Here is a 14,482-nt window from a genome sequence, read left to right on the forward strand (position 1 = left end):
AATGAATTGCGAGAATTTACAGATGGGTACTATACAAATTGACGGCTGAACTAGCAAAAAATGATTGGGAGATTATGCTCGGGAGTGGTGAAAACGAGGTAGAAAAGGACAAACACGGTGATAGTTAATCTGGTCTCACCGGAAAGGGGTATTTTTGCATAAGAAAAAGACACCTACCCTCACTCCCACCCCCACCCCATAAGTTAAGTTAATGCGATCAAAATAACTTTGGGATCAATATTAGCACAGTTTCTAGAGAAAGACTTGCTCACTGCTAGAGGAAAAACTATCTAGAAGGGAAACCAAGTGGAAGGATGCCGAGTTTTTTTCTTTAGTTAAAAAAAAAGGTTATAAAGATGAAAGAAGGCTGCTGCAGCGATTCGCCAAGACTGCCCTTAGCTGAAACTTGCATCGGTTCCACCTCAGGGAACAAAGAAAAAGAGGCAGAGCTGACGTTGGGAGAGCCAAACTCTGCAAACCCCGGGTCTCGGCGCCGCCGCAGGGGCATCCCCCGAGAGCTCCGACGGCTCTGCACAGGGCGAGCGGCCGCGCGCAGCGGCAGGGCAGGGCTCTCCGAAGCCCAGACGCCTAAGACTGCGGTTCTGTAACCAAGTCCGCAGCTGCCCCAGTGGGGATGCCCCTGCCCGGGCCTCCTGCCTCGCACTTCCCACGGCGCGGCTCAACCTTGCTCAGCCGAGTTGCTCCCGCCCGTGCGGAGGCCTCCGGTCTCCCAGGCACTGGACTCGAACAGCTCTACCTCCAGCGGCCGCTTCCCTCTAAAAGATATGCCCGTCACAACCTAGAGATGGCGGAGGGAGGACCCGAGGGAAAGGACGAGAATTACAGGCCCGGGGCGGCGCCGGTTCGGGCTGCACTGACTCCGACAGTGTTACCGGGTGGAGAGGGAAAGCCAGGACCCAGGAGAGCAATGCGCGTTACATGTCCATACCCCCTTTACAAAGTTATGTCACAAAGGGAGTTAAAAGAGAGGGACAGAGACAGAAAGAGACAAGAGCGCGAGCAGGGTGCAGTGCAGAGACTGGAGCGGAGGCCAGGACAGACAGGGGCGCGAAGGGTTGGGGAGGGGGCAGGCGCGGGGTGCGCATCACTCGAGGCCGTTGCGGTGCCCGGGCTCCGGGGGCTGCAGAAGCTCAGGGGAGTGGCAGGGCGGGCTGCCGGCGGCGCTGTGCTCGCTGTCGGTGTCGCTGCCCTTTTTGCCGCCGCTGCCCGAGCCCGCTGAGCTGCCGCCGCCGCCGCTGTGTGTCTTCACATGCTTGCTGAGATGGTCGCTGCGCATGAAGCGCTTGTTGCAGACGGGGCAGGCGAAACGCTTCTCGCCCGTGTGGGTCCGCAGGTGCCGCTGCAGCTCGTCGGAGCGCGTGAAGCGCTTGCCGCAGAAGAGCCAGTTGCACACGAAGGGCCGCTCGCCCGTGTGCCAGCGCAGGTGCGCCTTGAGGTGCGATGTCTTGCCGTACACCTTGCCGCAGCCCGGGATGTGGCAGCTGTGCAGGCCCTTGCGCCGCAGGCTCGCCCCGGCCGGGCCCAGGCGCTCCGCCTCCTGGCAGTTGGGGCAGTCGCAGGTGGCGCGGCCCGAGTAGCGGCGGGCGGAGGAGCGCGGGGAGCCCCCCAGCGGCGCCGACGGCCCCGCGCTCAGCATGGAGCCCCCAGCGCCGGCCAGCGGCGACGGGGCCGAGTCCGGGTAGGAGCCGGGCAGCACCGGCTTGAAGCCGTCCATGAGGTGCTGCCCAGCGGGGCTGAGCAGGTGCGAGGAGGCGCCGCTGCTGAAGGCTGAGTGGCTCAGGCCCGAGTAATCCGAGTTGTAACCTCCGAGCGGCGAGTGCAGCGAGGTCTGGAGCCCCCCGGCGGCAGGGTGCAGCGAGCCGGGCAGCGCGGCCGCGCCGTTCGGGTTCTGCACGTCGATCCAGCCGGCGCCCACGTCCCACCAGCTGGAGGCGCCGGCCGAGCCCACGTCGCCGGCGGCGCCCAGGCCCGGGTGCGAGGGCTTGAACCACGACTCGTACGGGTGCGCCATGCCCACGCGCGGGTAGATGCCCTGCAGCCCGTCCACCGAGGTGTGCACCTTGGAGATGAACACCGGCTGGTGGGAGCCGTCCTGCGAGTGCGCCGAAGAGCCGCCGCCGCCGCCGCCGCCCCCGCCGCCGCTGCCCCCCGATACGCCAGGGGCCTGGAACACCGAGTAGTCGTTTGCGAAGGGGGAGCTGGAGGCGGCGGCGGCGGCGGCCGCGGCGGCGGCGGCGGCGCTGCTGGAGGTCAGGGAGAAGGCGCTGGAGCCCGGCGAGCCGCTGCAGCTGAACGAGTCGGACACCAGGGCTGCGGCGGCCGCCGCAGCCGCCGCGGCCGCCGCGGCCGCCGAGGACGAGCCGCCGTTCCTGGAGGCCCCCGACACGCCGAAGCTTGAGAGACTGGAACCCACTACGTTGCAGCTGCCAGAGGAGGACGACGAGGAACGTTTCCAGGGGTGGAAGCCTTTACCGAAGGAAGAAGAGCTGTCGGAGAGGGAGGAGGGAGACGGGCTGGGGCTGCCGATCTTATTACAGGTAGCAGCAAGCATGGCCAGAGGAGTCGATCCCAACCTTGGTTCTTCCTGCGAGAAGGAGGAAAGAAGGGGTGGGGGAGGGGAGGTGGGCAAAGGGCCGGTGGGGGAGGGAGGAAAGAAATGTGCATCAGTTCTCCGGTAGCCTCCAAAACGCCCCACTGCACCCCATCTCTCGCTGCGGCGCACCGCCACCAACTCACCTGGCTCCCCCAATAGCCCCGGCGCCCAGCTGCTTCCTACTCTACGAGAGGGGACAAGTTTGGCTGCCGGCGTCAGATTCGGGAGCAAAGCGCCATGCTCAAGAAGACTTTGACAAGTATTCTCACCTAAAACAACACTCTCGTGCACACAAGGCCCCGGGCACTTCGAAACAAACAAGCAAGCAAAAAGTCCAGATTGGGGAGGAAGGAAGTTTCCTTTGCCGAGAAGCCTGGGGAAAAACCATTGGATTGCTTTTAAGAGCGCTTCCCCTGTAATCCAGAGAGAGCTTTGAAAATCCTGTTCCGGTTCCCCGGATCCCCATCCTGGGTTGTTTCTCCCAGGCCAAAAGAGGTCAAACTATAGGGCTCGCTCGCTCTTCCTGCTTTTCTTTTAATTTTCTTTAAAAAAAAAAAAATCTACGCTAGTTAAAAACGAGACGGGTTCAACGTACCTGCAAGACAAGGCGGGCTGCGGAATATTTTTAAGGGGAAGAGGGAAAATCTGCAGTTTGCCCAGGAGAAAAAACTTGTTCTCTTTACCCCGAAATCGTCGCATGTAAAATGGGCTGGGCGCTCCCGGCCACGGAGTGGCCGGGCGTTGCGAGGTGGCTTGCCTAAATGCCCTTCGAACCTTTTCCTGCGCTGAAAAAAGTGACTCTGCCCCCCTCTCCCCCTCTTTCTTTTCTCCAAACTCACTTGTATTTAAAGGAAAAAAAAAAAAAAAGCTCTCAATAGAGACTGATAGCCCGTGGCCTGGCCGGGGCGACTTTAACCCCCTCCGATCGGCAATAAAAGGAAACTAATTAAACCAGCAAGAGAAAATCCTGAGACTCACCCCTAGAAGTGAAGTTGCCATCACACAAAAGTGCCCTCCTCCTCTCAGAGGATCTTTTTTATATTGATAAATCAGAGGCAGTGTTTTTTTTAGAGGTGTGCAATACAATGATCAGTTCCGCCCATTCCACCACAATTGTAGCTCCCTCTCCGGCTTTGAAGTGCCGCGGAGGCGCCGCCAGCCAATCTGCGGCCTCGCCGGGCCGCGCCGCGCGCGCGCCGTGAGGTCATCGGCGCCGCCGCCGGCCGCCGCGGGGGCCCGGGAGCGGCGGCGGGAGGGGCGCGGGAGACCGTGTGTGTTACAAAGCGGGCGTGTGAGTGTGTAACATTGTAACTGTGTGCGTGTGACCAAACCGAGAAGGAGAAGACAGTGCAGACTCGGGGGGAGGGGGGTGTGAGTGTGGCGGTACCACAGTCCCAGGGCGGTGAAGTGCGGGGGAGGGGAGGGACAGTGCAGAGAAGAGAGAGGATGGGTGGGTGACAATATAACTGCGTGCGTGACAAAGGGGGTAGAGGGACAGATCAGTGAAGTGTTGAGGGGAAGGGTGTGAGTGAACTGTAGTGTAACTGAGGGACAAACCTACAGACCTTGGGAGGGAAGAGGGACAGTGTGGGAGAATGTGTGTTGGGGGAGGTGGTGTGTGAGTGTGTTTGGTGTGGGGGGAGAAGGAGGAATGTGAATAGGTGTGTGTGTGCGACAGAGGAGGGAGGGTGGATGAGCGTGTGTGCACTTGAGGTGGGAGAGAGGAAGGCTGTGTGAATGTGTGTGTGTTTGTGAGAAAGAGAAGGGGGTTGTGTGTGCGTGTGTGCAACAAAGCTGGGGGTGGAGAATAGCAACAGTGCAGTAAACTGTAAGTACGTAAGAGAGATTGGCGATTTGAAGAGTGAAACTGACTGCGAAGTTGAGTGAGGCTGAGTAAATAAATACGCACCAACGCTATCACTGTCGCCAATTTCCTCTGGTTCCTTGTACCTAAAATCTTGAGTGATTCTGGTTTTTCTTAATTTCTTGGACACTGTCATTACGCTTTTCAAGAAAATCGCATTAATATCTACAACTTTCCTTTCCTGGCTCTACAGCCGAAGGGTAACAATGTCAGGAAGCTGAGGGGTATTTTTAGGGATGCGTTAGGGCGTGTGTGCGCCTGCGTCCATGAGTTGTTACTTTGATGCGGTGGCTTTTTTGTCCGTCCCCCCTCAGAGGTGGGATTCGGCTTTGGAAGTGCAAGTCTCACTCTAGGGGAGAGGGTGTGTTTGTCCCGTGGCGATGAGTAAATTTCAACACTAAAGGATTAGATAGAGAAGTGGGTGAGAGAGTATTGTTTTTTCTTTGGATGAGAAATTAAGGAGCGTTTTACGGAGTTTAGAAGTTTTCCCAGGAAACCCCACTGCCTCTTTCTGAGAAAAAAAAATCAGGATTTTCACTGAAATCTGTGAGTTTTACTTATCTGAGAACAGAAGCAAGCTTTTGACAAATCTTGGACCACATGTACAGAGCTGTCTGAGTCTAATGGTGTTTGGGCCAGATACCTACGAATGTGTGTATGTTAATAGATACACTGAGTTCAAATTCGTTGGATTTTAGAACTTGATTGCCATTTATGTTATTAGTTGCCTTCAGAAATGTCATTGTAATTTCACTACCACCACAGGGAACATCTTAAACCACAGAAAGCACCACACCAGTGTAGCAAAAAGTCCAGAGCCCTTGGAGCCCTATTGAATATTCATATCTTTTAAAAACGTAATTCATATTTTTAAGCAGTTACAAATGCTCTCAGAAATCTAATTTTAAGGCAGAATTGATTAAAATGTTACTAGCTGGGCTACATGTTTTGTTTTGAATGGGGAAACATTTTTTATTTTATTGTTGTTTTTGAACCCTCCTCAAGTGCATCACAGCTTCTGGAGATATCAAAAAAAAAAAAAATCCTCCTGGGGTTTACTGAACTCCAAAGTCAGGTTGTATCATTTGTGTAAGTTTCATTGGGCAGAATTGAGGCTGATGTTTGTGGTGTGAGAGTATGTGTTTCTGACCCCCTTTTAACAGCATTGGGATATTGACTGTACATCATATCTATTGATTAAGGGGGTAAGGTACACTCTCATACTTTGAAGCAAGTGTGAAGTAAATTAATGAACTGCTTTCTTTCTCTGAAGGCTGACGCTTACCATAAATGTCGTGTTTCTCCCTGCAAGCCACTCTGAATGATTTTAGCGTGTTGAGAAGGCGTGACAGGCCAGCCCAGAAGGAGGAAGGGGTGGGGAAGGAGGGAACTCCATTTAACAAATAAAAGAGAATTAACTTCATTGCTTTGGTCTTCTTCTATAATGATATCCATTTTAAGGACCTAATACACAATTGTTCAAATTTGGGGTTTAATTCTAATGAATATCATCACCCTCAAAGGTAAAGAAAAAAAGCTTTGAAGGAAGACTCCCTTCTATGAATAGTTATTTATTTTATCTTTTTATCCTCCTATCTTCTGGAAGGAAGTGAGGCAGGACTGTTAAAAAGTTAAATACTGATTCTGAGTGTAAATAGAGGCATTAACAGTTGTTTCCTCAAAAAAATGCCAGGAATTAGAAAAATTCAGCATCTTGTGATTACAATTTTGAGCTACCTACTTGTAAGATTTTTTAAATTTGTATAAATTCGCTGTGGAATCATGTAATTCTTCCTATGACAATAGGTCACAACATTGGTGTGGATTTAATGAATGTACTGGAGTCTTGAATTTGCATAAGGTTGGCTTGCAGCATTTGGGGATTTTCATAAAGGTCTGTGCATCTTTCTTCATTGGAAGAAATATGCATATATTCCATTTACTCCCATTAAAAAATAATTTGATGTTTATTTCATAGTAGTATTGGTCAAAGGGTATTTTTTTCTTATACTACTCCCCCCCCCCCCCACATCTACCCCAAAAGAAGTGGTTAGTGTTTGTCATAAGGCATAAGACAGCAGAGTTAAAAAGGAAAGATAAAGGTCATTATATAATTGACCAAAAATTAAAACAGCAATAATCTTGCTTCTGGTTTCAATGAAACTGATCTTAAAGGCAGCTCTTTCTTCACTTTGGAGAAGTAACTGGATCATTTGTGAATCTCCCACAGGAGGGAACATCTGTAATCCATTATAGATAGAGACTGTTGGGCAAAGCATTTCATGGCTCATACAGTACAGCTTACCTTTTGTGATATTGATCATTACTCTTGAGTATTATACTGTGGTGATACAGAGGTTTGGAAGGGAAAGGGGAAGAAAGATAGAAAGTGCAGGCTTTCTAACATTAATTAAAAGTTTCCCCCACCCCATATGAAGTTTACCACGCTGGCAGGGAGTGGAGTAGATGGATATTCTGCTGTTTCTTGCAAACCTGTGGGATCCACTTTCAATAAAGCTAAAATCTATTAGCATTCTGTATGCATCTGCAGCATAAATTTCATTTGAATTTCAAATTTAATAAACCAGGAGGTTTTTAATCATCCCTGGTTTTATTTGTTTGATATTAACATGCTTATTGACCGGGTCTGGTGACCAGTTTGATCATTACAGGACAGCAAAAAGTTAATTAAAACGACCACAGCCCCTTAATCATATCATCTGTCTCATCCATGTCGCTCTCTTTATTACGGGTGATGATGGATAGTCTCCCAGATTAATTTCTCTGTTTCTTCGATTTGGACAACAGCTTTTGGGACCTAATTTACATCCTGGGAACAACTTGCTCAAGTATATCTAACACCTTGCAGCTACAATATACATCAACATCTCCTTAGATAGAGCTGAGAAGGGGAGATTTTTTTGCAGGCGGGTTTGAGACTAATCAATGCTGCTGCGATTTGGAGCTCTTAGGCTTTCACAACCAAAGAAATAGAAGGTCCTAAAAGCAAATTAGAGGCCTCGATCCGTGCCTTTCTTTTTCGGGGAGAGGGAAGTGAAATATGCTTCCGCTGTTTAGTTAAATAGATTAAAATGTGTAGATACAGAGACAAGTAAATAAAACCATTTGTAACCATTAGGTACAATTAGGGATTTATAGTCGAAAACGTCAAAGTTATCTAGGCTTTCAAGTGTCTGGCAAACACCTCTACACCAAATACGGTTTTGAACGCGTTAAGTGTGGTCCGGTATATACACAGGGCTGAAAAAGCCTAATAGGAAAAAAAATGCACGTGGACTATATAATACAGGCGCGTACCTCTGCTGGGTACGTTTAAACCGGGCTCTGCGCATCTTGGTTTCCTGAATGTTGGCAGGGACGTGCAAGCGTCTCCGAGGCGGACCCAGTGAATGCAGCACCGGCCGCGCGTCCCTGGCGGGCGCCTCTCCCCAAATCTGGAAAAGGCCCCCATTCCCTGGCCACAGTGCAGGGACCTTTCGCGCGGACGCCTTCGCTGCTAAATAAGGCGTGAAGACCGGCGGGGAGGGAGCCGAGCGGCGCGGGCAGCTGCTGGGAGGAGCGGGCTGGGCCAGGTTGGGGGTTTCTCCTCGTCAGAAGCTCTCTGGCCAAAGTTTCTTTCCTGTTGAAAAGAAAACCCGGCCAGGCGTGGACCTGTGGAATCCTGAGAGGTGCCCTTTTGCTGTCCACTCCTGCTTACAGGCAGCTTTACTAGGAAGTTGCCCGACATTTCCTGGGAAGGGAGGTAATAAAAGCCCCTTGCTGGTGGCAGATTGTTGAGCCGTAGGTGGGAAGGGATCAGTCGCCCAGAGCCCAGAGCCGGCTGTATTTTCCTGATTGGAAAATGGGAACTTCCACGCTGAACAATAGCCCCTATTAGTGAGGTTATTCGGTTTCAAACTGTCCGGCCGCATTTACGGCCACATTTACAGCCGAGCCCTTACTCTCCCGATACTGCTTAATTGGATGCGTTTGTTGACCACAGCAAAGCAATAGCGACTCGATCTACTTGCATAGGATCTCCTAGTGGATGCAAAGCATTGCCTTGGTGACTCTTTTTGGAATAAATAGGACCACTTGAGAAAGCATTGCATATTTTTTCTTAATTGACGATATTTTTCTTCTGTATCAGCCTGCTTAATGTTTATACTTTTCCTCTCTGCCACTTCAAAACATTCAAAAGTTAGGGATGGCTTGATTAAAAGAGATTTACTCATCTAACTTAGGATATTACGTGCTTTGGTTCACTTTAGCTAAGGCGTTCAAATTGCATATATTCTGAAGACAAGGAGGGCTTTCCCCATGTATCAATCATATGAATATGTAGCTAAGTTTATAGGTAGAAAAAATATGAAAATATTTACCAAAATAGGTATTTCTTCCTAGATTAAATGAAGAAAGAAATCCTATGTCCTTATTTTTTGTCTGTATGCATAATGTTCATATGCTCATTGTATGTTGATACGATCATGCACTAGTCCTCAGGCAGGCGTGTACTCCATGTACTCATGCATCTCTCTGCCAGCTCCCAAGTGAAACTGATAATTAATTCTACAGCACTTCGTATTCCTCCTTCATCATGTAAATGAAGGAAACACATGTAGGGAAAAGAGTTTGCTCATTTGGGTTGAATGGTGTGTGTGTGTGTTTGCGTGCATGCGCGTGTGTACTCTTGTTGTGCAAGGTAAGAGAAAGAGAGAGGCTTAGACGTTCAGAGGAGTTCGTCCCTGAGTTTTTCCTAGAATGGATTTGTTTCCGCTGTTTTCTCTTTTGGTATTACATAGTACTTTCTCACAGCTAACACACAGAGTTAAAAACTGCTAAATTCTTATCCTCAACACTATTGATTTCTTTTCATTCTGTTCTGTTACTAGAAGAGGTAATGCTCCCAGATTACCTCCTCATCTCCTCCAGACGGTTGACAATTGCAATCGCAGTTTCAGGAAGATAAATGTTACTTTGGGAATTGTGTTTAATTACAAATAATCTAGGAGCTGCGCTGGGTCTCTGGGTTTAATCACACATGTGTTCAAATCATTGTACAAGGTTTACAAATGGGTGATATTTGTGAAAGAGGATACAGTTCGCTTTTCTAAAACCTGCGGATAAACTAGGATGCTCCCATTTGGGGTTTGTCGACAGACCCTCAGAGATAACAGACCAAAATAACACCACCAACAAAAAGTGTGGGGCCTCAGAGTACTTGAAAGCTTAAGAAAAAAAAATTTTCCACTGGAGTTTACCTCCAGATCAATTTCATTAAAATGAAAACCTGAAAATAAACCATTCTTTCCTGAGTTCTTAAAACCTTTTACGTAAACCCATTTTTGTAGAGAGCATTTTTGAGCTCACATATTCCAATTTTCTTTTCATTGTATGTTGTGTGTGTGTGTGTGTTTTGCCTGACAGAAGTCTTGTAGATTTTCTCTGAAATAGCCCACTGGTTATTTTTTACAGTTCCTCTTGTAACTCAGCTGCTGCTACCTTTGTGTGTCTGATTCTTTGCTTATATGGCAGCTCAATTAGTGGTGTTTGTGTGTGTGTGCACGCTTTTTTTTTCTAATAGTCTTATTAACAAGAAAAAAGGTGGCGAACAGGTTATTCTCTTAACCTGACCTGGCTGTACGAGTAAGATGAGCAGCACTGAACAGATGTCCCCATTTAAGCCGTTCTTTTCCCACATGCCTGCTGGATATTGCAGGCGCGCAGGAAGCTCGCTTCAAACCTGGCCCATTTCAGGCCATAATGGCCAAGTTATTTCGGCCCAGTGAACACGAACAAAATCGCGTGCTTTAGAATCATTCGACTCTGAGTCCAGGAAAAGCAGGGGGTGTGGTGACAGTGGGGGTGGCTAGGGAGGAGGGGGGGTGCGGGGGTGGGGAGCCGATTTCATCTCGGATCGCAGGAAGAGAACTTGCTGAAAAGAATTTTTCCCCAGCAAATATGGTATAATTTACAGCGCAACTTAATAATCCGAGGGGCAATGCAAAAGCCCTTTGCGTTGTAAACCGCTTCTAATTACCTGCCAGAGCAATTAGCTGACTATCACGAAGAAATTAGATCGCTCAATGTAGCATAAATAATGCGAATAATTTTGTAAGAAGAATGGAAAGCGAGACCTGGTGTTTCTTTATAAGGAAATAACACCTCGTACTGTACGAGCCCTCATGAACACATATTAATGTCTAGGCATGCATGGCAATGAGTCGGAGCAGGAGCCCTCTGGCTGCTGTTCAGCACTTTTTCCGTTTACGTATGCGGGGTGAAAGTCGGCTTCCAGGCGTTCGATCTCCAGCCTTCCAGCTCACAGTAATTAACACATAGCGACTTCAATGGGAAAACCTGTTTTCCAGATGATTTTTACAATGCAGCTTTATGTCTCATTTGGCAGTTTAAATAGCTGGAGTTGTTTTCTGGCTTCATCTCTACTATCATCTGTTGAGCATATTTTGCTTAGTGTTGAATCCCACCCAAAACTTGGGTGAAGGCCTTCGCTAACTTATTTTTCTTAAGAAGTGGGGATATCAGAAGCCGCTTTGAGGACACTAGGGCAAAGAAAGAATTCTTGTGGGAACGTGAAATGTTTCTGCTGTCCTGAATGAGGTTGCATACAGTATATTGGAATATTTTTGTGTGCCTCACTTTTTTTGTAAAAAAAAAAACTACCTAAGTCATTTTATATATTTAACTCATTTTTCTTGACTGTTTCCTATAGGAGGATTCGGATGATGAGTTCACATATTTCTTAGCAAAGGATTTTAAGAGTACAGCAAAAACCTAATTTTGGAGGAATGGTGACAGTGCATTTAGGTGTCTGATAACACTATCAAGGTCTTTGAAATCTACTGGGTTTGTAAATTACAAATGAGAAGACAGCTTCAAAAGATGTTTGGAAATCGAATATGTGCGCTGACACCAACACTCACGCGCGCGCGCTGTTGCCCACAGCTAGACGCTTTTTGTTGCCGCTAAAGTGAAGGGAGTCACGGGCCCCCTTTTCCCTGGTAAATGAAATGATTCACACGTTTGGGTCAAATTGACTCAGCTCGGAGATCTTCCGTGGTAATCGAACTGGACGTCTGCATTGGTCACAGCAAAGGGTATCGTGTGAATCCGGGATTTGCTTGGTCCAACACAGCCGTCGGGGTGAGACCCGGCCCCGCAGCCCTAGTGGTTTAGGGTTAGCGCCCCCACATCTCGACACCTCACTCAATCCTACACATCGAATGCTTTGGCCCAGGTCGTTTGTTGACATCTTTCACGCCTGATCTCAGTGAGTTTTGCAGGACTTCGTAATGGTCTTGGCCCGACCGGCCGCACGTGCCCAGTTTCCTCTTCCTAAGAAGACAGAGACGGTTTTGCTGGTGCCTGGGGAGTTCTAGATCGAAATAGAAGGAATCCCAGTGATTAATTTCGTCAACCTAGGCTACAAATTGGGTACCGCTGTTTATGGGGTCACGTCTACGCAGTCCTCCTCACCCCTTAAATAGACAGGCGCTGACCAACTTAGGCTCTTTCCCCGGAGTTCAGAGCTGCTGGGTTAGGGGGTAGGGTATTGACCCACTTAACAGATACCACGCCCACTTTACAAAGTGTTAGAAATAAAATATCTACATCAGCTATAGGAAGTTCAAGACGTGATGCGCTACTCACTGGGTTCAAGGGTGTCTACCTTACCCGGTGCGAAGTCCTCCTTCCACATCCAGACAGAAACGCCCACTAGAAGGAAGAAGGGACACGTTGTTATTCAAAGCTTGACAAGTATCGACTCCTGTACTCAGCAGAGGTTACTTTTTAAGAGAAAATAAAAATCTTGATTCTTGCTTATGGATTCTGGACAAGTAACAGAAGTCACTCAGAAACTAAGAATGCAATTTTCCACTATCGCCTCACCCGACCATTTCAATTTCCTGAACTGTTTTTCGCAGCTCCGTTTCTCCCGCACAGTTAACATCACCCCTCCCCCAAGCCGTGAAGCTTCTCCATCTTAAATAACAAGGACCCTGCTGGCCACCAAAGAAGGCTGCCCCATTTTAATTCAAAACAAGGACCAGTATCGCAGGACTTAGAGAGTGGGAGAGTGAGGACCAAACTTTTTCCTCTTGAAGTGTCTACACTTAACCCGCAGTAGCCCTCTTTCCCTCTCCTTTGTCTTTATTTAAACGTTTCTTTCTTTTTTTTTCCCGTAATGTTTCTTAGGGTGAAAGAAATAAGCTGAACTGATGATTGTCACGTCTGTAATTGCTCTAAAAACATTTTCCAGTGGGGCCTCATAAGGCAAACGCATTGGTCTTTGATCAACGCGGAAGAAAGCAAACACTGGAAGCACCAAAGCCCCACTCCTTTGGAGTCCACACTTGGCATTTACAGCCCCGCAATGGAATGCCCATTACCTTCAAAAGGGCAGCTATTAACGACAGAAAGTCCTCATTTTTCTGTAGATGGTGCTTCAAGTAGTTTTCTAGATCATACCTATTCTAATGTACCATAATCCACACATTCCCACCCCCCCCACCCATGAAACTGGAAAAAGGTTGTTGCAAACAGACATGATTTGACTAGTCGTGTCCAAGGTCAGTTTATTTGAAGCTTTCCGGATAAAAATGTTGGGAGGACTAATGAATCCACTGCAAAACTTTTTCTGCTTTGGTTCAAGAAGTCCTCTGAGCTTAGAGAACAAAAGGAAGACGAAAGAGACTTCCACACTTTGGGCACACTTACCAAACGGAACTCTAAGCAGAGGTGTGTAGCAAACTAATGAGTACCAAAGTCAAACCAAAAGAAGCATTGTTTGTTGTTGTTGCTAAAAGACACCTGCACTATAGATTTTTATTGGCCGACTGGTATTAGGGCATTAAAAAGAGTGTTTCGCGCAATTTCAGTGTTCTAATACATTTTAGTAGGTTTAAATAGGCCCGTTAATACATGGTATTTAAAGTTTCAAAATAAGCCTTAGATTGATATTCACACTTATTTTTATTAGGTGATCTGCTGTTGATTTACTAAGTCAAAATCATCCTTTTTCTTAAACCTTAGTGATTCGAATTTCTTCCCCCTTAGCTACCTAAAATTTAAGAACAGAGATTCCAAAACGGTTGGAAATAAGTGGGAAAATTGTAGGTTTAGAAGTCTGCGGAAGGAAATTACAACGCGGTGTTGACTTTTAGAAGGCCTGGTATGTCCCAGTTCATAACCCAGTTGGAGGGGACAACCTTGGCGACCCAGGGTGCCAGGATCACTTCATGCATCAGCACCCGGCCCGCTCCGCGCCGCCAGGGCTCCCCCAGGCCGCCTTCCACCCGGGAAGCCGCGGAGATCCGTGCGTTCCCGCGGTTAGTGGTCCGGCAATTTGGAGATGCACCGGCTTTCGGTTTCACGCACACCTGGGGTGCTTTGCCCCACAGAGTTTACCACTGATCTTGTGTCTGTCCTCTGTGCCATGGCCACCTAAGGAATCAGGTCAGGAGGCTGGCAACGAAAAACGCACGGCTATAGCCAAGGGGTGGGGTGGGGGCAAAGAAGGAAGAGAGGCTCCCCCCCTCACATCCGCCTCCAGCGGCGGCTACCGCCCAGCGCTTTCCCGGAGCTGACGCTTCCCAAGAAGGAAGCTTAATTAATATCCGGTCCTTGCGGGCTCTAGCATAAAAGGTGAGCGGCGGACAACTTTCTCCACATGTCGCAGGATCGGGAAGAAATGAGCGCCGGGTGTCTGGGCAGCAGTCAGGGAGACCTCCCCAACGAGGGTCGTCGGGCTTCCCGGCCCTCTTCCGGGGCCCGGCGTGGGGGCTCCAACAGCGCCGCGGTTTCCGCACCGGCAGTCACAATATTTGCACTCCCCTTTCTGCCGGGCGCCACTCCCTCCCTTCCCTTCCGTCCTGCCCCGCTCGCCCGCCCCCTCCACCCGCGCCGGCCGCCGGGCCGGGTCCCACGCGCAGGCCCACGCCGCCTCGCACCTCGGGCCCGGGCGCAGGCCGCCCGCCGGGGGG

General features: G+C 49.0%; 1 protein-coding gene across 1 annotated transcript; it reads right to left on the bottom strand.

Annotated features, from left to right (window-relative positions):
• Window positions 1-1,105: 1,105 nt before the first annotated feature.
• Window positions 1,106-3,613, bottom strand: SP8 (Sp8 transcription factor). The gene is made up of 2 exons (XM_046669045.1): window positions 3,593-3,613; window positions 1,106-2,605 (listed from the first exon to the last, which is right to left on the bottom strand). Exons 1-2 carry the CDS (start codon window positions 3,611-3,613, stop codon window positions 1,106-1,108), a joined length of 1,521 nt encoding a protein of 506 aa, XP_046525001.1.
• Between the last annotated feature and the right edge of the window lie 10,869 nt (window positions 3,614-14,482).

Source organism: Equus quagga, chromosome 8 (genome assembly GCF_021613505.1).
Source record: "Equus quagga isolate Etosha38 chromosome 8, UCLA_HA_Equagga_1.0, whole genome shotgun sequence".
In the NCBI taxonomy this organism is placed as follows: domain Eukaryota; kingdom Metazoa; phylum Chordata; class Mammalia; order Perissodactyla; family Equidae; genus Equus; species Equus quagga.